Genomic DNA, 27,626 nt, shown 5'->3' on the forward strand with positions numbered 1-27,626 from the left:
AAATTAGAACCAGTAGCTTCAAATCCCCTGTACTATGGTAGATCACAGCTTTGTACTTCTCATCCGTCACTTAGCGCTGTCCGGATACATAGCTGTGCAGTTTGTATGTTCTTCCCATGTCCGCGTGCTCTTGGCCAGGTGTTCTGCTTCCCAGCTCTCACCTGTATATGGACAGTCTGAAGCGAGTGAAGCAGTTTGTTCAATCAATTTCAGAGGGCACTGTTTTCACTGCTCAATAACCCAACAACACTTCTTTGATTTTTTATTTAAGGAGCAGATGTTATTTTCAGGTTTGCTTATTTACAAACTCTCTGGTGACAATAGCCTAGTAAACTAAATCATCAACACGCCATGAGCCAGAGGACCAGGGTGCCTTACATGGCAGCTGGAGTTACGCACTACTACCTGTGTACTGAGTTCATAGGAATAAAAGAAAGTGATCATCTCCAGGTGAGTCACTACAAGAGTAAAGTCTGTGCTGCTATGTGCTGGAGAAGTGCTTTGTTAGGGGACAATGGGCATGGGCAACTCTGTAAAATACCAACGGACTAACACTCACCCTCGGATATCATTTCACCTTTTTCCTTTATTCTTCCAATTTTTTTTTTTTTTTAATAGGGGTTCAAAGCAAAATTAGTAACTAACCTCTAAACACTTATTCGTTGCATGTGTGAGTGCAAGAGCAAATGTTAAAACAGTTAAACAAAAAATAAACTTGTGGCTAAGTACAAATCTGGAATTTGCAAAAAAAAAAAAAAAATTATTTCCATCTAAATTAATACAGAAAGCAACCAAATGGTGTATTGCACCACACAACAAATTTATAGCAGTCTTTTTAACTAGCAGACAGGATCAATATTCAGCAAGTTAGTTAATTCATTAATGCCAATTAATTAGTTATTCAGTTTATTAACAAACTGATGTTCAGTTCTATCTGGAGCAACACATGAACTTAACAGTATGCATCTATACTCAAGGTCTTAATATGCAAAAGAGATGTTCAGGAATATTTCTCTTTATTATAATATATATGTATGTATATATGTATTATTATGTTTTAGGTATTATTTATTCTCATAGTAGTGTTTACATACAGCACAAAGTGTATAGTGTGAAAATCTAAACTAAAATACGACATCAAAGATGGGCAAATTCACACTGTAAACAGTAAATTCACAATGCTTTTATGCTTATCGGACAGACAGCAGGCGAACATTCAAATTCTAAGGTACATGTACTTTCATGTCCTAAAATGTAAAATGTATTGCAAAAGGGAATTAAAACAGATCTTAGCAAAATTAAATAGTGTAACTGAACATAATAATTAATTGCTCTGAGCCCAGTTAAGTGTAACTACATTCGTCTCCATTTTATACATTACCGCGAATTTAAAAATAAAGATGAACCCATCCTACACAAAAGCCAGTACAGGTATGTGTGAGTATATATATACATATAAAAAATATAAATTATCAAAATACACACAATATGACTACTATTAGCCTTTTGCAAAAGAGGCTGTAAAACATCCGTTAACTAATTAGACATTTTTTTTTTTACCTTTGCCTATGAATAAGGTGTTTTGGTGGACAAAACAATCACAGCTGCTTGACGGTGGCCAAATAAACTACTTTCTCTTTTGTATGAAACACATTTTAAAATGTACATTATACAACCGGTCACCTAGGTTTTACTTTCTTTACAGTGTCTGCAACTGATTAAAAATGCTGTTGAGTATTACGCAGTCAATTCCAGGCAAGTGTTACAGTCATGCCCTCTGTTTCCCCAGTCGCAGTCGATTACGATTTTTGTCTCAACAAGACATGTAAAATGAGGTGAAAATATAAACACAGAGAGGAGGTGAAGTTTTCCAGAAGATGGGACCTTCAGGACTGAGAAACACAAGGAAGGACTCCCATGAAAGAGAAGCTTGTTGTTCAGCAGGAGATGCCAGCAGTGTTGAGACATTCGCTGGCACACAGTCTCCAGTACCAAGGAAAACCGCTGGAGTGCGAGACTCACGAGGGGGCCCTCGTAACCCCACACCCCACCTGGCTTCACAACAGCAGCCTTATTTTGCTGGTTTCGACGTTTTTTCTTTAAAGAAAAAAAAAAAAAAAAAAAGAAAAAACTGTAAACACGTGAATTATGGAGACAAGACTTTGGCCCAGAGATTTGTGTAACACTGGCTGGTCACTCAAGGGAGGTGAAAGTTAAGGCAGCTTGTCTCTCGAGGGCGTTTCATTTTAAACAAAGTGACTCAACAACTGGATTGTTTGGGCATGATGGAAAGTGTCTAAAAGCCGACGAAAAGACACAGCTCTTTCAAAACACCTTGAACCTATTTCAAGGACTCGATGGCAGCAGCTACATGGCCGAACACTTCATCCACACTGGCTTCGGCATTGATCTGGAGAGAGCGGAGAACACACATTTAATCAGAATCTTCACTCGTAAAGGTTTTCGCTGAAGGATCAAATCACAGACTTGCATACTGTTCTTGTGCAATGTTTTCTTTCTTAACATTTAACACTTAACAAGTATATGCAAACTTAAAACACCCAGATGCCATTTCACATTCTGAAAAGATGTACTGTTAATATTACTGCAAAATACTGAAAATAATCACAGCAGCAAAGGGATGATTTTTGAAAAATTAACAGTGAGAACAACAGCAAAAAAACCGTAAGTGATGAACTATATTGTAAATTAAATGAAATTTACTTACATTATTTAGAATTTCTTTTTTTCATCTCCACTCATGCATTAATACTTATAAAGCCTAAGCAGACTGATAAAATATAGCTTAGGGAATTTATACAGTTTGATATTTTTACTAGAGCAATTCATGACAAGAACCTCGCTGGAGGTTCAATAGGTACAATATCACACACACAATCATCTGAAATCGCTTGTCCCATACAGGGTCGCGGGGAGCCGGAGCCTAACCCAGCAGCGCAGGGCATAGGGCTGGAGGGGGAGGGGTCACACCCAGGACAGGATGCCAGTTCATCACAAGGCACCCTAAGCAGGACTCAAACCCCAGACCCACCGGCGAGCAGGACCCGGTCCAACCCACTGCGCCACCGTGCCCCCACGCCCCCCCGGATACAATATCAGTGAAAATAAATATGTTGCATTCAGAACACCAGCCCATTTTCTAAGCTGCTGTGCTATATGCTGCCTCAATAACACTATATATTTTAGCAAAAAGGTTAATTCTGTCTTACATTTTATTCATGAAAAATGGAAGAAAACACTTAAACTTGCACATTTACTTATTTGTACTTGCTGCACAAACTGCTACCACTGCAGGCTATATTGATGCTTCATGTTAAACCCAGAAGTGTTCAATTGCAAATAATCGCATAGTGTCACGACCCACAGGGACAGCATCCCTTGGGGCCACTTAGTACCGCTAAACCCAAACCCATGCACCTGTGCACAATCTGCTGATTAGTCAAGTATAAAAGGAAGAAATGACTGAGGCTAAATCACGGATTCTTAATCAGCGTTTCACTGTGATCTCCTAGCGAACTTCAGTTACCCGTTTCTCAAGTCTTGTCCCATAGGTGTTTATGTTCCAGTCCCGAGTGCCTGTCCTGTCTACTCCTGCCTCTTTTTCTCCTGTCCAGGTCCAGTGTTCCAGTCCAGTATTTCACCACACCTCTGTAGTCAAGTTCTACTCGCAGATTCTCGTTTCACTTTTCACCTTCGTGAGAATATGCTGTGTTTCTATGTCACATTTCACCTCTACTCTCTACTCTACAGTCTGCACTGTGCACTTGTACATACACTCTGCACGTGGGCTCATTATACTTTACATCTGTGTCCGGATGTTACAGCAATACACGTCCGTGTCGGTCTCTCGTCTGGACATGACAGATTGCAGATTAGTCCTTTTTATTTCAGCTCTAATTGGCAGCGCGAGACACCGTGTGGCATGGCAAGCTAGCCAATCAATTAAAACATATCAATAAAGAGTTCATTTTGATTAACAACCAGCACACAGCAGAGCCCTAGGAAACCATGACTGGACACCTTTGGACGTACTGAGGAAAGTCGAGTTAACAGGAGTGTTCTCTCACCTTTCGGACAATACCACGGTCCTCATAGAAGGCAATCACCGGCTCTGTGGCCTTGTAGTAGAGGTCCAGCCGTTTCCTGATGGTGCCCTCGTTGTCGTCGGCGCGGCCGCTGGTCTCGCCACGTTTTACGAGCCTCTGCAGCATGGTCTCGGCCTTTGCGTCGATGTACAACAGCAAGTCCGGAGGCCCGATCTGCGAGCAAAAGTCAAGAAAGCGACACACAGATACTAATGAGGAGATGTCTGCATGTTGGCAAACAGAATCAAGGAAGTACATGATAAATGTGTCCTTAACTTTGCGCTAAAATCAGTTATCCAGTACCATATGGAAACCAAGGGTTGAGGGGTTTCTTTCAAAATATTTGTGTAACTTGGCAGAGAAATGAGCATTCATCACTTTTTTGTACTAGTAAATATTGTTTTTGAGAGCCTTGCTTCAGAGCAATAATCTCTGATGTTCTGAGCCAGCACCTTCTTCTCAAACTCTTCGCCTTGCTTGACCTCTCGGGGGTAGCCATCTATCAGGAAGCCCTTAGAGACATCAGCTTTGGAAATCATTGCATCCTTCAACATGTCCAGAACTGTGTCCTGCAAAGACACGCGCACAGAGCTCCAGGTGAAAAGGTCCCATAAATCATCATCCCCACTGCTTTTGGAAAGACACCACAAAATGCCAGAGCGTCATTTACACAAGCTTGGATTAAACCAGGCCACGACGGTCTGTTTTTAACAACCTCAGGGCCACTGTGACACCTCACTAGGTAATCACTGCAGCAAATCAAATAAGCCAGGCTCCATTAAAACTCACCAGGGATGGCAGAGAAGCAAATTTAACTAAAAAAATATTGAGAGTTCTGATAGCTCCTGTGGGCCTCATTATTTCAATAATCACCTCCTTTGTCATTTTTTATGAAATAAACCATGTCCCACACTAGATTTTGCTGGACATCTTAATGCAGTTATTTAGATATTTCACATTTTGCAGATAGCTGTAAAAAGTCACTCTCAGTGTATTTAAATGCCTGAAATGACAAATTTAGATTAGCATCATAACAATTGTGAGGCTATAATGATTGTGATTGCATTAGGTTACATAAAACCCTGAAAGGGACTAACATCGCATTCAGGGCTATTATTGTTTTACTGTACCCTGCTTCATGCCCTATGCTGCTGGGTTAGACTACGGGTCACCATGACCCCGTACTGAACAAGCAATAATAACGAACAAAGAACTTAATAATTTAAAAAATTGGAGGGGGTGAGTGTAACACCTTGACCCTTCGATTTGCAGCTTTTTGTTATTTAGGCTGGGTCATCATCCATTACGATACCTTGCCAACCAATGACCAAGATGTCAGATGAGTAGCCTTGCTCACCAGGGGAACCAGCTCTCCCTTCTGCATGATCGCAGACAGCTGCTTGCCTCTCTCAGACCCCGAGTCGACCTCGGCGCGTAGCAGATCACCTGTGGACAGGTGAGTGTAGCCATACTTGGCGACGATCCTCTCGCACTGCGTACCCTTCCCAGAGCCAGGCCCTCCTGGGAGACAGCGAGGAAGAGGAAGGAGCAAAAGAATGGTCAGACGGCACCACTTGTGGCAACAGACAGATGACTACAGTGACTTGGTTGTTTAGGAACGTCAGTTGTTTAAACAGACAGTTTTTGGCATCACTAATAGAATAAAATCTAAATGCGTGTCAATCTATAGATCAACTGAGGATATAACAGGATATAACTCGGAGAGTCAGTGAGTAAACATACAGACCCAGATAAATGTCCAGAAACCACAATATAATACAATGTTGGGTCATACTTTATGATACACCTTACTCGATTTGCCAAGAACACAATTCATTCTGTATAAAATTCCCAGTTTCTCGCTGTCATGCAGTTTCGATAGACTGACAATTTAATTGAGGTCTTTTTGAATTTTTTGTTATTTCACAAATTCATGGGGTGATCCCTGTTAGTTTACCCTCAATTTAGATAGCTTTTCGACTTGCCTGTTCTCTCTAAATAAGCACATCTTCATGTTACATAAGATGCAGCAAATCACTGATATCAAGTGCCTACAATAACACTCACCCACAACAAAGATGATCTTGCGCCCCTTCAGTTTTTCTGAAAGATAAAAAAAAAGAGAAAAATTAGAATATTAAAGATCCATAGCTTCAATATATAATCTGCAGAAACTGGTTCTGTCTCCTGTCTTAAAATCCGTTATTTCTTATTTTAAGAAATTCTTAATGTAATCAGAGAAGAAAACAATACACAGACAAGAGCCATGAATAATATTTTTCTCAATCCAACGTTAGGATATGGTCAGTTTAAATCCTGAAATATTACTTTCATGTACTTCAGTTACATCACCTATTTTCAAAAGTCTCTTGAAGCACACACACACACACACACACACATTTTCAGAACCGCTTGTCCCTTACGGGGTCACGGGGAACCGGAGCCTACCCGGCAACACAGGGCGTAAGGCCGGAGGGGGAGGGGACACACCCAGGACGGGACGCCAGTCCGCCGCAAGGCACCCCAAGCGGGACTTGAACCCCAGACCCACCGCAGAGCAGGACTGCGGTCCAACCCACTGCGCCACCGCACCCCCTCTCTTGAAGCATCATTATGGAAATAATATAAATCTGCTACATTACATTCACATTTTTTCATTTAGCAGACACTTCTATCTAAAGCGATGCACATCTCAGTGAACAATACAAAAAGTGCATTACATCAACAGAGGGAGAGATTTGGGTGCAATGCATACATTCAATACTTTACACAGTTCGTACCGTCAGCACCTTTACATAAACAGCAATACATTTTCACCCAGAGGCATATTCTGTTAAACACTAACCAGCGCATTGTTCAGCATTTCTAGACAATCACTATTTACACCATAAGTGAACTGCTGTCCACTAAGAAGCAGGGTCTTTCATGTGACTGCCTTCCAGGTAAAGTGAAATCTTACTCCCACGGGGTCACTTTCCAGCTGCTGCAGTTGAATTTATTTCCAGCAGGAGGCACTTGTAGGCAGCCCAATTTACACCATGAACCATGGAATATACACTAAAGAAAATAACACTGAAACTCAGCTGTTGAACCGCTGACAGTAAACCTTGTTTTGTACAATCAGTGTCTTTGCTTAAACAAAACTACTTAGTCACGTGATTTAATAATGGCAGTCTGCGCCGCAATCAGTGTCAAACTAAATTTACCCTGAAGCCGCATATTGTAACAGCTAAAATATATGAATGAAGCAAAATAATCATGTAACTGTCAGGTAAATGGCCTACTGTAAACCTCCTGTCAGATCTAACTCATGCTGACATGCAGGGCCATACATTTATAAGCCTAATCATTACAATTAAGTGAGAAATGAGCCACACAATGACAATAAAACAATGAGCAACATGCTTAATGAACTGAAACTTCTCTGGCCTTTTTAAAATGATAAAACCATTCTGACGCTTTATAATTTCTGTGTAGTTACACACCTAAACCAGAACTGCACTCTACACCTAGAGATAAATACCTCAAAATTCACTTCACCTGCATAAGTTTCACTTACCACACTCACTCATTCCGATATCTGCCTGTCCTAATGCAGGGTCATGGTGGACTGGAGCCTATCCCAGAAGTATACGGTGCTAGGTAGGATACACCCTCGACATGCACTAATCAATATTAGTAATTACCAAAATGTTATTGCTCTATGACCCATGAACTAACATATTGTCTGAATTTGACATGTTTTTAGATACGGAAATATAAACAGTTAGGGGTGGTAATTACCCGCCATGATGAGCTGTTCAATGAAGAAGAATCCTCCGACCTGAAAACACATTAGAGACAAATACATCATACAATTGTTTAATTTCAAAAAGGGGTGATTTGAAACAAGCAGCTAATGTGGCTTAATTCATTCACATGTAAACTGATGTGAAACACAGCTTAGGTAGAGTGCTGGGCAACAACAAGCACTCCAGCTAAACTGTGTTTTGCTGTGGTCGATTGAACAAAAAAAAGAAAAAAAAAAAAAAAAGAAAAAACAAAGCTCATTTGTGTTGTAATAATTGAAGGATAACTGGAGCCAGTGTGATGGGCAGTATTTTTTGTGACTTGTACTTTAAAAATGACATTTTAATTAAGAACAATGCTTCGTGAAACGGAACCACAAAAATATTCCTGTTAAACTGCACCCTTTACTAACAAAACAGTCAAGAATCTGTTTAAAAAGGCAGAAATTATAACCACTTTCTCAAGCATGAACATAAGATGAGAGACAATGTGGAAAACCTAATAAAAGAGTAGTTGCAAGAATATCAAAACAGGCTTAAAGGGGATGGCTCTTTCACTCAAAAGCATCAAAAATAAAGCCTTAAAACCTGCATTTTTCAAAATAAGGCTTTTCCAATATGACTTTTTAAGATGATTACTACTGCTGTGATCATTTATTTTCTGGTGCTTTGCTTTAACATCTTCAACAGTTTACAATGTCTTCACAAATTTAAAAAGAACAGTATTTTACTGGACCATTTCTGAATAATTACCTTTTCTCAGACTAAGAGTGACCCAAACTTGAAAACCTATCCTATTACTGAATAGCTGCTTGCTACTATTTTTAACTAATAGCCCTACTGTGAGCCCTAACACTTTTTTCTTCATAAAAAATGTATGTAAACCAAAGCACAATACAAATTCATTCATTCATTCATTCATTCAAGATTTTCTCTTTTGCCCTCAGAAAGGTTCCAGCACTGTTAAAGAATACTTCCATACGACAGATAATATACATTACTCAAGCTATATATGAACTACACATGAAATTGCTAACACCATTCCCACAAAGTGAACCACAATTTAAGGTGACATAATAAATCTATTAAGACATCATTTGCAAGCATGCCGTATTAAAGCTGTTGTCTGCCCTTCATCAAAGTCTTATATTGTAGAGTTTCTCTGGCGTAAGCAGGAGGTCACTGATTTCTGCAGAAACACTATCTTAGGAAGCACTTTGCGCTAAGAGGAAGCCACAGTTTACACACAGGGCCATTATAGATGAACTAAAAGCTGAAAAAATTTGATTAGCAGTTTATTTGATTGTCTTTCAATAACAAAATTATGTCTGTCCAGTAAAATGAATAAAATGCAAAAATCTCTGGATTTAAACATAATCAAATTTAACTGGATGTTTGGCCATGGGGTGCGGTGGTGCAGTGGGTTGGACCACAGTCCTGCTCTCCAGTAGGTCTGGGGTTTGAGTCCTGCTTGGGGTGCCTTGCAACGGACTGGCGTCCCGTCCTGGGTGTGTCCCCTCCTCCTCTGGCCTTCTGCCCTGTGTTACCGGGTAGGCTCCGGTTCCCCGTGACCCCGTATGGGACAAGCGGTTCTGAAAATGTGTGTGTGTGCGTGTACGTGTGTGTTTTGGCCATTTCAGCATTCTTGAATAAACATGTCTCCACTGCAAATGAAAATAAATACATTAAAAATTTCCTCTTCTGCATGTGCATACGCTACGAGTAAAAAGTTTGAGTAAACCAGCCGCAAACTCCTTTTTTATGAGTAATTAGTTAAGTTTGAGCAGGAACTCAGTCAACATGTCTTCCCAGCTCTTCCGCAGCAGTTCCAAGAGATGTAAGACACTTGTGAGTTGGCTTTGCTTTCACTTTCTTCCGTGCAGTTCATGACACACAGGTATCGGCTAGGTTTTCCAGGTGTGCTCAAACTTTTGATTAGTTCTGTATGAAATTTCTGCATAAATAGATAAAAAAAAAAAAAAAAAAATTAAATAATTTCTTTAAATTATAGCAGTACTGAAACGCCGAGTATTAACAATGAACATCTGCCAGGTCAAGCAGAGACTGTGGGAATAGTGACACGACATATGGGATGACACAAAATACAGCTGTTACAGCATCCTCCTCAAAGCAAGGTCATTGTGGTCGACTGACAGCTCACATCTCCTTATGTCAATATCACCTCTTGGACATGCTCGTAGTATTCTCAGCACACACGGGCTGTCAGTCTAGGCTAAGGAACTAGACTGTTCTTCCCCTATACGAATCACAGCTCCAAGAAGGTGCATGTTTAATTACAGATTTAAATATAAGGAAAGAACGAAACGTACTAGTTATGTTCATAATCTTCTCAAAAACGGACCTCGCGGCCATTGTTAGGACACTTGGGTCTTAACGCGGGATTAAATAAAGTAAGTGCGTGAAATGACCCACAAAAGCCCCCTTTTACTGTGATAACCCCATCTACAAACTGAAAGGCAAACGCTTTAAAAATGCTTTTCTGACAACTGCATCACAGCTTCCAGTACAGGAGTTACTACATTAGTGACTGGCACAAAAACTGCTTAAATGTAAACACTGGGAAGCAGTCTATTCAGACTGCTAATGCCCCAGTAGGTCATCCCAGTGTGATGTGCAGCATGTCGTGTACCTTCAAGGGAAAGTTAGGCACCGGGGGGAATTATGCAGTGTTGCAGTGGCGGGATTTGCAGTGGGAACTGGAGCTACCTGCAGTTACCCTCTGCTTTCTACCTTCTGGACTTCTCCGGCCGGGGTTCCCTTGTATCTACAACACAGAATCAGTGGCTTGCAAGGGGTTTAGTCGACACTCGCTATGGAAAGGCTCTAGGTAGCCAGAGCAACACCATGGCTTCCCCTCAAAATCAACCGAAGGGAGAAGGAACAGGATGAATCTCACCGAATTCCTGTATGTTTTGCCATCCAAATAACCTTTAACTGAGTCTCTTGAGACAACAGTTGACTTTGAAATATACGCCCGGCGCTCGTGGTCTTCTATTTATATCCCAGTATTAAGAAAAAAATAAATGGCCTAAGAGAGAAAAGCAAAGCAGGAAAGGAGGGGAGTTTGACAGGATTTCCCTGACAGCTACGCTCTTCCATCCCTCATCGGACCGGGCAGCTTGTCTGAGCATCTGACCGGCCTGTCGCCTTTCCGTTACACTAATCTGTTACGAGGCCGGAGAAAAGCAGCTGATGAGCTTAGACAGGCAACGTGCCACTTTCCAGCCCGCTCGGCAGCCCAGCCTGACCCCCTCGCGCCCCTCCGAGCGCCGATACGCAACGAAAAAACACACCGTTAGCCGCCGTCCTCCGGACTGACTCCTCTCCGCGATTCGCCCGCAGCGTCTAATCCGAGGAGGTCGCGTGTGTGCGCTGCCTGTCAAAGCGGCGTTCTCTGCCTCTCGCCGACCCCTCCCCTCCTCTTCCCTCTGCCTTTTTATAGCGCTAAGGCAGCTCCGGCTGCAGTGCATTCTGGGAAGGTAGAAGCTAGCAAAAGGGAGGGGGGTGCTTGTGAAAAGCTCTCTTGTGCTGTCGGAGGGCGATACTTGCTCCTGCATGCGGTGCTCGCGTTCACATTCCGCAAACCAAGCCTCTCCCGCAGGACAGTTAACTACAGCAAGACCGAGGGCTTCCTGTAGCAAGGGTGGGGTTTTATTAAGATGCTGCGAGCTGCGCTTCCGTTAATAAAAACTGACCCATTTATTTCTAACTTCCACATTCCAAGTCTGGTTACAATAATGCACTCAATACTGGACACCGTTGGCACTACCGTTTCATGTTATTCAGGGGATTGGAGCTGTTAACTGCATGGATGCATGGATAAAGACGATCAGCTTGCAGTTCCCTTTTTTATAAAAAGGTTTTCTGTGCAGGTCAACATGGGATTTTTTTACTATTGAATAAGAACAAATTTTATATTCAGAAAAGTTAGACTACCGAAAAGGGAAGGAGGGAGGACAACGGTAGTGGTGATGCAGAAGGACGATTGCTAAAACCTGAGGTTTTAGTGTGTTTGTTACTGTTACATCCCGTGTGTGCTCGATTTCTCACCTCTCCGCTAGCCCCCGCCGATTCAATTTCCCCATCATCCTCCTGAAGCGCGTCTGCATCGGCAAAGCCTGCGACACCAAAAAACACAAAATGCCGGTTACATTTTTTTTTACCATTTTCCTGTATCTGAAGAGCTGCAGGAAACTGTTCAGCTTTAAGAAAATGACAAATGCAGCATTAACGTTTACTTTATATATGTACTGCACATTTCATTTACAGGGGGCGCAGTGGGTTTGGCCAGGTCCTGCTCTCTGCTGGGTCTGGGGGTCAAATCCCGCTTGGGGTGCCTTGTGATGGACTGGCGTCCCATCCTGGGTGTGTCCCCTCCCCCTCCAGCCTTGCGCCCTGTGTTGCCGAGTTAGGCTCCGGTTTGCCGCGACCCCGCTTGGGGCAAGAGGCTTCAGTCAATGTGTGTGTGCATTTCATGTATTCATTCTTAAAGAAAACATGTTCCCTCTGGCTACTGAAATTAAAAGAAAATTAACAAGTAATGAGTCAAATGCTTAGAATGAAAAGCAACGCACACCAAAAAAAGGAGCAAAATGTGCTTTTATTTGCTGCACACTGGGCTTTCATAACTGTGTAAGCACTTTGTACCGTATTGTTCATTATATGTTGTCTTAGACAAAGAATAAGCAAATTAATAATGAGCTAAATAAATAGTCAAGAATGCTAATTTCAAACAGTGAAATTACTTGAGAATTTTGAGTCAGAGGACTGCAAACATTAAATGATCTGTCATTGTAATGTAACTTGAAACTTTTTAGTTTTCTTCCATTTACCCCCCTCACCCCCCACCCTCCCACTATATGCACAATGCATTTAACAAAAGAACTGAACAGTCATAATTTCTCTAAACAGTAGGCACATTCTCCATACTTAATCACACAAATTTCTGAAGGCAAGAAGTTTCATTCATTCAGTCCATTACATTACTAGCCAAGGCAACAAAAGTTATCATATAAGTCAGTGCTCTCAGACAAACAATTTCCCACTGACATCTGTGAGCATGGACACAACTGGCAAACTTCATGGCCTTGCCTTGAGTCACACTTTCGCATGCAGCGGCAACTTGGAGACAAATATAATGTCAATATTTCTTAAATCTTAGCACAGACTTCTTTTTGATGTGCTTTTCATTCATTTGTGACTGTACTGGAAATAGGTGAAAGCAACAAATTCTCTTACCCTCCATTTCCTCCCCCTTGGGAAAGAGTCTTTCGGACACGACCGCTTTGATGTCAGCGAATATGTCATCCTCCTCTCGATCTGCATCAATCTGGACACCAGCACAGACTTAGCCAAGACCAGGGACACAACTATTTTGGGGTGCTTCATTTTTACTGAACAGGAAGGTGTCATCTCCCCTCTCAGAATGTTACTTTACTTTAAAGCTGAACTTTACAAGATACTAAACTAACAGGCTCTGAGAAGAGCACAAAGCTGGACTGTAAAATGCAGTATGAACAGGGAACGAACCTTGCGGTTATGCAAGTATTAGATGGGAGTTCTGAAAATGAATGGCTTTAATCCCAAACTGAATATACCAATGGATGCATTTTCTGCTTGCGGCTGTGGTATTCTGTGACCATTTACAGGGGATGTGTGTTGCCAAGGCAACAAAATGAAAGCCCGGTTATGTTTAACATAGGAGGTTCTACTGAAGTACTGTAGGTAGAAATGTTTTCAATGTGGGGGACAGACATGTATCTGAGGTTATTATGGAAAAAACAGTGAATTAATGAGTAATCTCACAAACTATATATGGACTGAGATGACCAGTGCTATAAAAATGACAAATGTTTAATCTTCTCACAACAAGCTGGTTTTCATGTGGAGAGTGAAGCTGGTTACCCTGACGATAAGTGCCCTCTCCTGGTAGTACTTGGCAATTAAAGTGATATTCTGTTTGAAGGTTTCCAGTCGCCTCTCGATGGCGTGGGTGTTGTCGTCAGGGCGACCTTGCTGGGCTGCTCTCTTCTCTAGCCGCTGTCGGAGTTGCTGATTGGAACAAGCCAGAAGCACCACCAGGTCCGGCGAGCCAATCTGGAGGCAAAGAGGATGCCTGGGACACAACTATATTGTAGACTGCATCTCTACAACCGGTAAAGGGACTACAGGATTTTTTTAGCCTGGTTTACCATTCATGTGTGATGCAACTTTCTACCGTACCTTTGATGGTTTAGCTCTTTCATAATATAATCTAAGTGTATGTGGTGGAAAGTGGAAAGTTAGGGCCTCTCCCACCTGCTCCTCAAAAGTGAAGGCCTGAGATATTTCACGAGGGAAGCCATCCACAATGAAGCCTTTAGCATCCTGTCTCTTGATAAACTGGTGCTTGAGCTCCTCAATGGTGGTCTCCTGGAAACGAGAAACTGCTACCTGAACTGCGCGTTTCACAGACATACAGACAATCAATTCGAGTTCACGGGAAAACCCATGAAGCCCGCATAAAAAAACTGGAAAGGAAAGGTTAAAAATTCAAAATTTCGGCAGCTTTGAAAGAGACAAGCGTTGATAATTTGAACACTGCGCCAGCGTACGTCTATGGAACGCCGCAACGTTTAAATGGTGCACCTAAATGGGGTGTAGACAGAATTTTTAAATTTACTAACCTTTCCAACAAGGAACATAGTCTCACACAAGCTAATGCTACTGGTTGATTTTGATAAATCTAGCCACAAAAGTACAGTATGAGGTGCCGTAAGAAAGCGGTGGTGTAAAAATATAAAAATAAAATAAAACATAAAAAAACGAAGAGCCAAATTAATAACCAGATACTATTTACGTTAAGAAGCATAGTAATACTGGTAAACGCCGATGCTGTTTCTGCTCTCCATATTTCCTTCTAACGCGGTGTCTTGGATACTCTGCGGCAGCGCATTATTGACCACCAACCAGCACTTAAGCTAAAAGCCAGCACTTAAACACCACTGACATAGTGCAGCAGTAGACGCCTGGGGAAAACGTTCAGGGTTCGGTCTCAGAGAGTACCTGCGGTGCTAGCTCTCCGTTGGCAATTATCTGAGCAATCAGCTCCCATTTCTTGTCGCTGGGGGCGTGCTGCAGCAGCTGGTTCCGCAAGATCTCTCCAACCGAGACACACTCGTAATCGTAGTAGTGCGCCATCTTGGCCGACTGAGTCCCCTTCCCACTTCCTGGTCCTCCTGGGAAGATGTGGAGGGGAGAGAGAGGTGGGGTATGAAAAAGGCTAGGACAAGCAGGGCCAATAAGCGACGCTTCTGAGAACACAGCGCGTGTACTTGCTCAACCTGAATGGTTACCTATGACAAAAATGATATGGGGCCTGGGCTTCGTGGGGTCGAAGACGTCATATTCCTGGATGAGGCCAGAAGTTTCAGTCATATCAGAGTCACTTTCTATGGAGAACTGCGCCTGGATGGGGGGAAGGCGGTCGAATCTGCGGTAGGGGCCAGGACCGGGACCGGGACCAGACTCTGAATGGAGACACAAGCAGACCAGCAGACCACCAGCACTGGTGTGTAATGGCCAGTCATCAAAAGCATCTATACATTCAGTTTCGTTATCAGCATTCGTTTTTGGCAATAAACTGAAACGTATCGATACACCATTTTCACCCTTTAAGTGATTTGTTAGTTCAAAAAAGCTGCACAGAAGGGTCTCAAAACTCACCTCTTTTGGACTCGCTTCTCCCCTGATCTCGATAAACATGTAAATGTTTATGCTTAATAACTTTTTAATAGCAATTTGCTTAATAAGGGAAAAGTCTTCATGCAGTTACTCATGTGATGTACTGTATACTGCTTCACGTGGTGGAACGTGACAACCGCACTCAAGAATCATGAGTGTGCATCCAAATCTCTGCTTCTGTCGATGTAATGCACTCTTTGTACTTCTCTCCGAGATGTACGTCGCTTTGGAGAAAAGCGTCTGCTAGATGAATAAAAGGTAAATGTGAATGCAACTCTACTAACGCCCTACGGCAATTTACTGTGGGCATCCGGGGCAGAATGACCTTCAGGCCTTACCAGCCATCAGTGAAAATGAACCCCTAGGAAGACAAACAGGCCTACGAACCCTTCGGAGGCTGCAGTCACTTGACCTCTATCACTCTCGTTCTTCACAAGGACAAATATGGTGAGTCGAATGCGCACGCAGAGGGATGCAAGTGGAACTGGGTGAGAAGTGCTCTCCCTCAAGCATGTTACGTCACCCAGTGAAGTGTGCAACCCGTGAACAGAAGTGGGTGTCTTGCCAGATGCATATCAGAGGAAGTAGGTGACAAGAAGAAAATATAAGAAAAAGATAACTGGAGCTAAAGTGAAGGACAAAATGTATGCTCACATTTGTATTTTTTTCAAAGGGCCATAAAAATCGTATTACAATTACATACATATTAATATTCATGTACATTTTTGCAACTGGATTATATTGTCCGTTAATTTAATTGTCATACGCATCAGTAAGCTCTGACACTGGCTGCCATGTGACACTGTTACAATTACAATTGTCACAATTATAGCTGCAGTGATTACTGTAGGGGGACATGGTGGTACAGCAGACTTGGCCAGGTCCTGCTCTCTGGCGGGTCCGGGGTTCGAGTCCCGCTTGGGGTGCCTTGCGACCAACTGGGGTCCCGTCCTGGGTGTGTCCCCTCCCCCTCCACCCTCACGTCCTGTGTTGCCAGGTTAGGCTCCGGCTTGCTGCTACCCCACTTGGGATAAGTGGCTTCAGCCAGAGTGTGTGTGTGTGTGTGTGTGTGTGTGTGTGTGTGTGTGTGTGTGTGTGTGTGTGTGTGTGATTACGACAGCACTATTATTTTGTAACATGGATACGCTGATGGTTGGGAACTACAGCAGCGTCACTGGGGTGGCCAGTCTTACAACTTATTGACTGTACCACATACACAGTTCAAGAATGTTCACACCCACCTTCCTACATGCCGTTATTTTTTTCTGTTTGCTTGTCACATTTTTCATATACAGTATATCTAACGGAAAGCACACCGAACATAATCTTACATGGATCGCTCTACATCCATGCCTTGATTTGTGGGGTTTCTTTTTTATTTTTTAAACAAACTCAATTAAGCACTGTAACTTTTTTGTGTCAATCATTTGAATGTTTCTGATTCATCAGACACACAGAGCCAGTAATGACATTTACATTTGTTTTGCATAACAACCTACTTAAGTGCCATTTAATCATCAGCCCTCACTCACCATCGGGCACTTCTTTGTAATGAAATCCACTATCGTCCGAATACAGGATAATTTAAACTAAATTTATTGCAACCTTTGAAAATTCCACCTTTTTTATCCATGCGTGTTTGCTTTATTTCAATTTGTGCTCCCTCTTATTATGTTTTTAGTCTTTTTAATATTTTGATCTGTTTCATACTAAAAGGTTTATAACAAACAGTTGATATAATATCAATACGTATTATATTCACGTTTTTGCAGGGAATGGCATCGTGCCCTTGGACTCACCTGGCCTTAAGGCCGCCTTTTTGCCTTGTCCTACACTGAGAGGGGGCAGAGGGCGGCGATCAGGAGCGATGAAGGTGTCCCAGGACACATGTTCTGGACCCCCAAGTTCCCGGACTTTCTGCAGGCAACTCTCGAGGAACGTCATGGGGTCATCGGGCCGGTGGTACATCAGCCCCGTCAGCATGCTCTGTCGGGGAGGAAATGGACAGAGCGTTTCGCACCGTTGCCCAAATCACAGACATTAATTTCCTCCCAGATGTACACGTCTATTACCATAAACGTGCTAAATGTTAGATACCTGAAGAAAAATAAAGGTGCCGATACCAAAGCTTCAAAACATCTTGCAAATGACCTACTTTAAAGAGAAAAAAACAAATCTGAAACTGACCTGCTAACTATCCAGGACGAAGCGAATAAGTCTAGAGTATCAAGCACACGGTGCTTACTGCGAGTACGGCGGACTAAATGAGAAGCGAAAGAGATTAAATGCGAGGAAACAAGATGCTTGTGAGAGCCGTTACTTTTACATACAAAGCAGCACTATAAACCCTTAGAAATCGAATAAGACACCCAATATGCTGCTTTATAACCGTTGCATTTAACCGCTGCAATGACTCTGTAGAAACTCTGTAGGTGTGGAATGCTCAAAGGATAGATGGAATCCCAGTTTAAAACGGGGATCAGGAAACATGTGAACGTGCCGAAAGGGGAAACTGTCCTATCCCAGACGCATCACCCAGACCACCTCTTCGTGATCCGGGGACTGACGTGTCCTAGGAAGCAGCCCTCACAAACACACACACATTTTCGGAACCGCTTGTCCCATACGGGGTCGCGGAGCCTACCCGGGAACACAGGGCGTAAGGCCAGAGGGGGAGGGGACACACCCAGGACGGGACGCCAGTCCATCGCAAGGCACCCCAAGCAGGACTCGAACCCCAGACCCACCAGAGAGCAGGACTGTGGTCCAACCCACTGCGCCACCACACCCCTATCCCTCACAAACAGCCTTGTCAAATTCACGAGGATGCAACTGTACAACTTTTATTGACTCTGCTCACTATAATACAGAGCGTACGGAAAGAGAGGGTGCGGGGGTCCAGAGAATAAGAGAAAATGACTAATTGCAAATTACTGCTCTATTCATTGCACCAGAGGGCAGCTGTAAACAGGAAAAAAAATTCTCTCCCACATCCATCCTTTTCTTCTTGTGATGCAAATGTACCGAGAACCATATCTGAGGATTTACATGTCAATCCCCCAGAGAGGAAACGCACATTTGAATAAATAATCAACATGGAAAAAAACTGAGTCTCTAATGGAATAAACAGTGTGTATGTCCAGATCCACTTCATCGCCCTACCCACCCTATATCAAGAAACTTGAAACTTTCAGTTTGTGAGCCCGATACTAGCAAAACCTGCACACTCCAAGATGTTCAAACAACATCATATGAGGCTGACTGCCTTTGATTATTTCTCTCGCCACAGCCTGAAAACCGCTGGCGCACAGCATTGCGAAATGACACTCGCGAATCCATTCATTCTGTGAAATGGGGCCAGCTAAATCAATTCTAAAGAACAAAAAAAAAAAAAAAAATTAAATAAATAAATCAGTGGAACACAATGTGCAGAAACCATTAAGAGAAAAAAAAAAATCCATAGAGTAGTGCTCTGATAGCACAGAGAGCCTCACCTCAGATGGTATTCTCCAGTGGGAAGCACAAAAGCAGGAAAAAAAAAAAAAAAAAGCCGTGTGGTGCAAAGACAGATACTATCCGTAGCAAACGGAGACCTGAGTACAAAACACTTTTTTCCTTAGCGCTTTTAAAAAAAATTCTTTATTATAAATCACAGGTAGGTGTTCACTTTAGTACATGTGGAAAAACATATGTACTAAATCTGATTGCCTAAAAATAAGTTGTTCAAATGGAATCTTAGTAACTTAGTGTTTTAATGTATTTCAAATAAATTGCTGTATACAGATGATAAAAATCTGTATTCCACATACATTTTTCTTCTTTTACAAAGAATAGACTAATGGATTACGGCTTGAGCAGCAGCTCCTTCATTGTACGTCAGCTATGTCGGTTTCAAGATGATTTGCCCATCATAGCACCCGCTGGAAGACATTTAGATCTAAGAAATAGCAAGTGTTCAATGTTTTCTGCACGTTTAAGAAATAATGAGATATAGCTGCTCAGGCACTGGCGATGCCAATAAGTAATAGCAATACTATTTCATTTATAGGCAGGTAGGCTTTCATACGAGTGTCTCTACAGCACAGATGATGAGTGTCATCACTAACCGACGTTCCCCAACTAAAACAAACCGTGAGCTTGTGGATTGTGATATTTACTAGGTATTCTCATAAGATGATAAAAAGCACCAAATGCAGTGTATATGTGCAATGTGAGCACAAGCAGCAAAGCATGAAGACTAACACCCATCTGTAAAAAAAAAAATGCTTTGAGAAGGAAAGATCCCTCACTAAATAGATGGGCACAGTAAATTTACTGTATTTCAAAGCTCATTGCCTACAAGCAAATAACACAGGCAACATGGAAACTTTGTTGTTTTGCTTTAAACTTCATCAGCTGAGTAATTTTAGGGACAAACATTAAAAACAGGTGGAACGAAAAGGGGATTCTGGGAAAAACCAGTGGAACGAAAAGCGGTTTCAAAGAACATGAAGTAAAAAAAATCTAATCTTCTATCAAACAGTAAAAACGTCACAATCACAAGTTTCCTCAAGCTTCTCATTTTCTGTTTCTTCGAGAAGCAGCAGTGTCTTTGATGGATTCTGAATCACCTCCTCATGAAGTTTTTCTCCTGTCAGCAGCAAGTTAATGGACCAGTTTCTTGTACGGGCAAGGTGGAGGAATGCAAAGCACAGATTGTTGCTTCACTCACACACATATTCCATTTGTTCAGTATGTGCGAGAATTTGCCTTACATTCCACACACACACACACACACACACACACACACACCACTTGTCCCAAATGGGGTCACAGCGAACCAGAGCCTAACCCAGCAACACAGGGCGCAAGGCTGGAGGGGGGAGGGGACACACCCAGGACGGGATGCCAGTCCACCGCAGGGCACCCCCAGCGGCACTCGAACCCCAGACCCACAAGAGAGCAAGGCCTGGCCAAGCCCACTGCACCACCGCACCCCCCTGCCTTACATTTCACTAGCTCACAATTCACTTGCATTTCACATCAAGGCAACGCGATGAATGAACTGTTCGAACCTATTAAAATTCACCGACACCAACGTTAAAAGACAAGGTGCGAACCAGTGAAACTATTTATGCCATCAAATAAAATATGAATGAAAAAGCTGCTAATGTAAACCAATTTAAAGCCATTATCATTTTCCAGAGAAGGTGGTTTCATAACCCTGTAGTCAGAAAAATGAGCATACACTTCTATGAAGTGACATGACTTCTTTGAATCTCACATATCTTTTAAAGCTCAGAAGTCTTTCACATGTTCTGGCTTTCCCCAACCGGGGGGTTCGGGGGGGACCACAAGGAGACACCGGAAACATAGCTCCGGACCGGGGAAAACAATATCTCTCCTGTCACATATCCCCACCCCCCAGCTATATGCTGTATTTCAATACAGCAGAAAGTTATTGTTATTGTCACTGCCTACTGAGAGTCAAGGGAAATGGGTGCTGCATAAGGAAGATATTAGTTTTAACTGTTGAAACAAGGATTATTCCCAGACACATGGAGACTGGAATTAGTGTTAGCCTCAATTTGCCTTCCTGTTATTCTTTCCATTCCTATTTCATGCCAGCTGTAGTTTCCTCATTTGCCTGCAATATTTGAAGGGGAAGTGAAGCGCATGATGACAGCAGGCTGACTGCCAACTCTGACTAGATGAGAAACTGAACTGGGTTCTAGCACTGAGAACCACTTTGGTAGCACAAAAGCTGTAGTAGTAGTAGCAGACACTGATTGGATGGACTCGCCTACCCTGGTTAAGAACTGTCCACTGACACTGGGGACACCAGCGAAAGTTCAACCTGGGAGACTTATAAAAAGTAGACTACAGGTTCAAAGAAGGGTCACTTTTGTTTTACACTTGAGAAAATTTGTTTTTAATTGTTCTTTTTTCCTTGAGTGTAGTGCTAAATTTATCTATAAACATCCGTAATGAACTTTTAAAAATTATTTTTAGTACTTAGAGCAGTTCAAGCGAACGTCATAGACGCTACGGTTGGGTCGACAAAAAGGTTTCGCCGTGTTTACGAAGGTGCTGGTACATATATGAAGAGCAAAGATCCTACAGCTAATGCTGCAAAATTGCTGGCTTAGATCTTCACAGTAGTTCAGTAAGTTACTCACAGTTTCATCAACAAATCTGTGCAAGTGAATTCATCCTCACTTCTTTAATAGCTAAATATATAAACTCTGCAATGTGAGGTGAAAGTTAGAGAAATGTCTTAATTTTTACCCCTCACGTAGGCTCTCTGAACAACATATTACTGTTATTCATCACACACACACTGGCAGAAACCACTTGTTCCAAACGGGGTTGCAGTGAGCGCAGGGCGCAAGGCTGGTGCGGGAGGGGACACACCCAGGACAGGATGCCAGTCCATTGCAAGGCACCCCAAGCAGGACTCGAACCCCAGATCCACAAGAGAGCAGGCAAAGGCCAAACCCACTATACCACCACACCCCCTTTCATCACACAAAGGAGTATTAAAATTAATAACAAGAAACAAATTTTACTAATAGTAACAGACTTAAATATGCTTTAAATGGGAATTTTTGAGACCAGGGTCCCTTAAATTAATGTTTCTCGGTGTAAAATATAACTATAAATACAAATTAATATACACACACACACACACATTTTCAGAACCGCTCATCCCATACGGGGTCACGGGGAACCGGAGCCTACCCGGCAACACAGGGCGTAAGGCCGGAGGGGGAAGGGGACACACCCAGGACGGGACGCCAGTCCGCCGCAAGGCACCCCAAGCGGGACTCGAACCCCAGACCCACTGGAAAGCAGGACTGTGGTCCAACCCACTGCGCCACCGCACCCCCCAAATTAATATACTTCATGTAGATTACAGTTCTCAACTTTGTGTGCATCGCTTAGAATGGATTTATTGCACAAAAATAAAAATACTGCTGTGCAAGGAGACAGTATGCACAAAGCCTCTAACCAAGAGCAACTGTGTAAGATGCACGAGTCAGCCAAGCTTTCAAGGTAGTCGATCAGGTGCCAGTGATGCTCCTTCTGTGGAATTTCATAAATGAACAAGTGTCACTCTTGCTCTTTTGTAATTCTTGAAAAGTCAAGAAGTGCCAACAAATTCTCCATAGTGATACAACACTGCACGAGAAAGGAAGACACCTTCAAAAAGCAAAATTCTGTATTTTTCGCACTGCCATGACAAATCAACCAGCAAAGACTTCAAAAGCAGCTTACACTATCATCAGTAAGTCTGAATTTTACAAACAGTCAGTCACAAATATCTTGTAAAGGTGTCAAGACTAATAGATGCTGTATGTGTCACTGCTGGTATAAGTTGTAGAACAAGAATTTTTGTTTTGTTCTAAGGAGCCTCAGAATGCAGAAGAGTGCAAAAACATGTGCAATGCAGCACATCAAAACGTTTTAAAGTGGATATATAAGTTCATAGACCTGTACAAAATATTTTTTTCCCAGTTGGAATTTTTCTACTGTGGTTCTGAAAATGTGTGTGCTCTATTTCTTGAACCGAGCGATATGAATTTTGCAATACATCATAAAAATTAAACCAATCTTCCTCAAAGGCTTCCTCGATATTAACATTTTGCTCGCTTCATTATTTTGCTATTCACTATTCAGTCTTCCAGTTACCTTCATAACATTCTCAAGGTCTCCAATGATTGTCTAAATAAGAGCTTTGAGTTACATGCAGTAAACTAGGTCCCGTTGCCGTGGTTACACCCAGGCTACGGTGTGCGCACTGGCCTGAAACTTTGGAGCTGTTATATGAATTATGAAAGAGGAAACTCTACCTCCACCACCTTGTTGGAGGTTCCAGCAATGAATGAATGCAATTTGCAAGAAATGAGAGATACAGCATATCAGCGGTATATTCCCAGCAGTGCTCATTTTTGTGTAACAACAGGCACACTAAATTATGACTACCTTCAACCAGGGAAATAAACACAGAAACCAGCAGGGTCGACCCATTCTGTTCTCTGAACAGAAAACAACACAAAAGCTGTGATCCCATTACACACATTTTATATCCTGGTGTGATCAATAGAGTATTGTGATCAGTATCTCGAGTCATGGAGATGTATTTGTTGGCAATGCTGAACGTTGTTCTCTGTGGCTTCATGGTGATGTTGGTTGGACTGGATCCTTGTGTACAGCCGTTGTAATATACGCATGTGGTGTAACATCTTATCCTGTGTATCTTGAATGAATGCTGCGATCATATCAAAATAAGGAAACATTTGCTCTGTTGCTGAAAAAACAAGTAGAACTCGTTACTCTAGACATTAGTTGGACAAGTAGATCATAGGTGAATTGTCTCACACAGGAACTGGTGTAAGCATACTGCGTTTCTTACTACATCCCCAGTAACTTATTCTGCAACAGGCAACTTTGTATGCATGGGATTGCTGGGTGCATCATCGTGCTCTGCTCCGCTTCAACGTAAAACTTACCACTTGCGGACAAAATCAGGTTTTGGAAGCCTACGATTACTGTCCCCTACTTGGGTCTCCATGGTTTCAGGAACCTCATTTCCCCTATTATTGTCAAAGAGGGGCCTATGTAGCAATTATTGCTTTTATTTTTCAGGCCAAGCATGGACCATATTACTCATCCCTCCTTCAGATGCATTAGCCATGCAAACCGTGTACCTCAGCTTACCCTTCCTGCACATCCATTTGGCAGCGTTAAGATTTCAAGATGAATGCATACGATCATCTACTCTCCCTAATACCGGAACATTGTTATTACTGTAAAATGTTTTACGTTCATTTGGTTATCACTACGCTATTTCCCTGAACTGGGGAGATGCTGCGGTGTAATGTTTGCACTTACATCTTTTATCCATTCCCAGTAAATTATCAGCATAAGTGACTCAACTATTAAAAGTGATCCCACTTCCTTTATGCCAAATTAATTACTTGAATCTCAATTTCAAATTGCTCTCACTCACTGTGATCAACAAGGCTACCATTAGACACATAACATTAAAAACTATATCCTTGACCTATTTCAAATGGAATTTTTCTGTCCCCTTTTCAGTCACAACTTATTGCCTCACATTCCTGTGAGAGTACGATAAACTCTCAGATACACGGGGTGAGACAAATAATGTGCACCCAACATGTCCCAAGAAGATGGTCATGAAACATCCTGATCAGTGATCCTTCTGATGAGGAATGAAGCGCTCAGCTTTTTTTGCGCCATTAGGAAAATCTGAGGCGCTCATCTTCATGGGACTTTATACTTCATAAACAAAGGACATTAAAAACAAAGCTGTGCCTGCATTTAAGATCAAAGCTACATGACTTGGCTCACGTTTAAGAAAAACATCTTCCTCAAGCCGCCTAAGGCCCCATCTTTGAAGACAGGTTCAATGCAGGAGTGCTTAAGTATGGTGGTAAAATACGTTTATGTGATATTCTTATATGACGTGTCAGATATGCTGGTACCATGGTGGTTGTCTTAAAAGTATCCTTAAAAAAAAGTCTTAAAAGTAGGGGTGACGCAGTGGCACAGTGAGTAGCGCTATTGTCTCACGGTGCCTGGGTGGTGCAGGAGTGCGGGTGTGGGTTTGATCCCCGCTCAGTCTGTGTGGAGTTTGCATGTTCTCCGCGTGGGTTTTTTCCAGGTGTTCTGGTTTCCTCTCTCAGTCTAAAGACATGCTGTTTAGGTTCCCCCATAGTGTGTGAGTGACGGAGAGAGTGTGTTATACTGGTGTATGGATGAGTGAGCCATTGTAAGTAGTGTATCTAGCAGTGTAAGTCACCACGGCGAATAAGGTGTGTGGGCTGACAACACTACGTAGAGTTCCCCAGAAGTCGCTTTGGAGAAGTGTCTGCTAAATAAACAAATGTAAGTACCCATTACTAGTCATGTACAAATATTACTGAATACAAAGTGCACAGTTAATGAAGATGCTGCTTTATGAGTTTTTACATGTAATATCACTGCTTAGAAAAATCATGTATCCATAATTAAAAAGCCCTACAGGAAATAGGATAGGACAACATATGACAGCATTTTCAACTTTTTCGGGAAAGTTCTACATTTAGTTCACTTCTCACATACAGCACTGTTGTGGCGTGTGTGTTTTCACCGTAATAATACATCCGGAGTGACAAATTTACTTTCTGAAAGAACACCACCTCACCTGGACATTATTATAAGTGTTGCTCATCTGCGCGGATTTATTTAGAAGCAACTAAATGGAGAACGAAGTCGCTCCATTTCACTTCGTTCGTCCGACTCGACTGTCGCCGGACGCGCTTGAGTTAAGAGCCCGTTGTGTTTGTACTCAGGGTTAGTTAGGGTTACCTCAGGGTTACAATGAATGATGATGCGAACGAAGAATTTCGTGAAGTGTTGCAAAAGCCCTGACTGTCCCCAGGGGGACTGGAAGAAGAAGAAGAAGAAGAAGAAGAAGAAGAAGGGCACATGACGGAGGCGCGCGGTACCTCGAAGAGCTGCGGGACGCGCCGTTTCGACAGGTACTCGCGGGCTTCGCTCGTCGTGTTCATCCTCCGCTCCGCTCCGCTTCGTTCCGATCCGATCCCTTCCGATCCGCTCTCTGTCTCTCTGCCTCTCAGAGATGTGCGCGACTGAGAGGAAATGGAGAAGTGCTTCTCACTGTCACACACACACACACACACACACACACACACACACACACACACACACTTACAACAATCTGAGTGCCTGCCCTGCCGTGAACAGTTTTGCCACCGAGCTGCTCTCGACAATAACCTGCTCGGGAAAGTAGAAGTACGCGACGTGTGTGTGAGAGTGTGTGTGTGTGTGTGTGTGTGTGTGTCTGCGGGGGCTGGGTGTAAGTAAGTTCATGCGCGGTTCGTGGTCCTGCCACCTTTCCTCCGAAAAAAAAAAAAAAACAGCGCACTTTCTCTCGCCAAAATTATATTAAAGATGAAACGCAGGAATGTTTTGCGAACTGAATGTGATGTTGAACACAAGTGCTGTGCGCGGAAGGCCGGACGCTCGGAGCGAACATAATCGCGATTGTTAGACACGCGGCTGTTGTTAATACTCGACGTGCCGTACAGTCTTATATGGAGCTCGTGTTTGCACAGCCGGCGGCGTAACACGAACTTCTTCACCTGGAACACAAGAAGAATACCAGCAGAACTGCATTTGTTTTTTATTTAGTCGTTTTATAGTCCAGCTTTTCGTGTGTCCTCGGTTGTTGGACATATTTTCGCCATTTCGATAAAATCTGACTGAAAGTTGACTCTCAAAATCTGAAACTTGTCAAATATGTCCAACACCCTATAATAATATTATTATGATTACTAGTATAATTATTTCAGAGAGCAGTAATAATAACAATCATAATAAATATGTTAATCTGTTGTTAATAATAATAATAATAATTGTTATTTTTCTCTGTGCAGAATGTAAAACTGGCTTTGACTAAAATTGTAGCCCTTCCCTCCCTGCTGCGATAAACAATTTGAATTTAAACAACTAGGAAACACTACGAATTCTGTCTCTCCTCCTCGTGAGTGTCAGTTGTTACCTTTTTACTGCAGCACTTCTCTGACACAAATGTAACTGATTTCATGTATGAAGTGTGTTTGTCGTTGTGTTCTCACGCACTCACCAGATTTGAAATGGGCCACTGAACTCAAAAGTGAGAGCTGCTCTTCCTGAATATGGGGCTCTGTTGCAACTTTTCGTATGAAAACAGTGAAACTCGGAGCGGTTGTGAACTTTAGCGCCACCTACAGGCCGCAAGTGACACTACAGCCTCCCCTCCTTGTTCCACGTGATTTTTGGGAAGGGGGATCAAGGTAATAAACTGTTCAAATTACCTCCTTGTTTTTAATTATGCTTTTTAAATACAACAATGCATTATATTAAGCAAAAGCAAAAAAAAAAAGCTGTAAACTACCGATTTTCTGTCTTGTTCACTGTGCTTACAGTGAACAAGACA

At 42.4% G+C, this 27,626-nt stretch overlaps 1 protein-coding gene across 2 annotated transcripts; it reads right to left on the minus strand.

The window, feature by feature from the left end:
- Positions 1–279: 279 nt before the first annotated feature.
- Positions 280–27,315, minus strand: LOC108938634 (adenylate kinase isoenzyme 1-like). 2 transcript variants are annotated; one of them, XM_018759421.2, is made up of 15 exons: positions 27,294–27,315; positions 26,134–26,305; positions 17,437–17,623; positions 15,250–15,423; positions 14,960–15,132; positions 14,213–14,326; positions 13,820–14,011; positions 13,154–13,244; positions 11,966–12,033; positions 7,890–7,929; positions 6,174–6,209; positions 5,464–5,627; positions 4,559–4,675; positions 4,089–4,280; positions 280–2,410 (listed from the first exon to the last, which is right to left on the minus strand). In XM_018759421.2, exons 2-15 carry the CDS (start codon positions 26,194–26,196, stop codon positions 2,342–2,344), a joined length of 1,680 nt encoding a protein of 559 aa, XP_018614937.1. In that variant the 5' UTR covers positions 26,197–26,305; positions 27,294–27,315; the 3' UTR covers positions 280–2,341. The 2 variants fall into 2 exon arrangements, with proteins under 2 accessions (XP_018614937.1, XP_018614938.1); XM_018759422.2 differs by lacking the exons at positions 11,966–12,033; positions 13,154–13,244; positions 13,820–14,011; ... (4 more) ...; positions 26,134–26,305; positions 27,294–27,315 and adding an exon at positions 11,209–11,375.
- Positions 27,316–27,626: the final 311 nt, after the last annotated feature.

This window comes from Scleropages formosus, chromosome 17, assembly GCF_900964775.1.
Source record: "Scleropages formosus chromosome 17, fSclFor1.1, whole genome shotgun sequence".
Lineage (NCBI taxonomy): Eukaryota > Metazoa > Chordata > Actinopteri > Osteoglossiformes > Osteoglossidae > Scleropages > Scleropages formosus.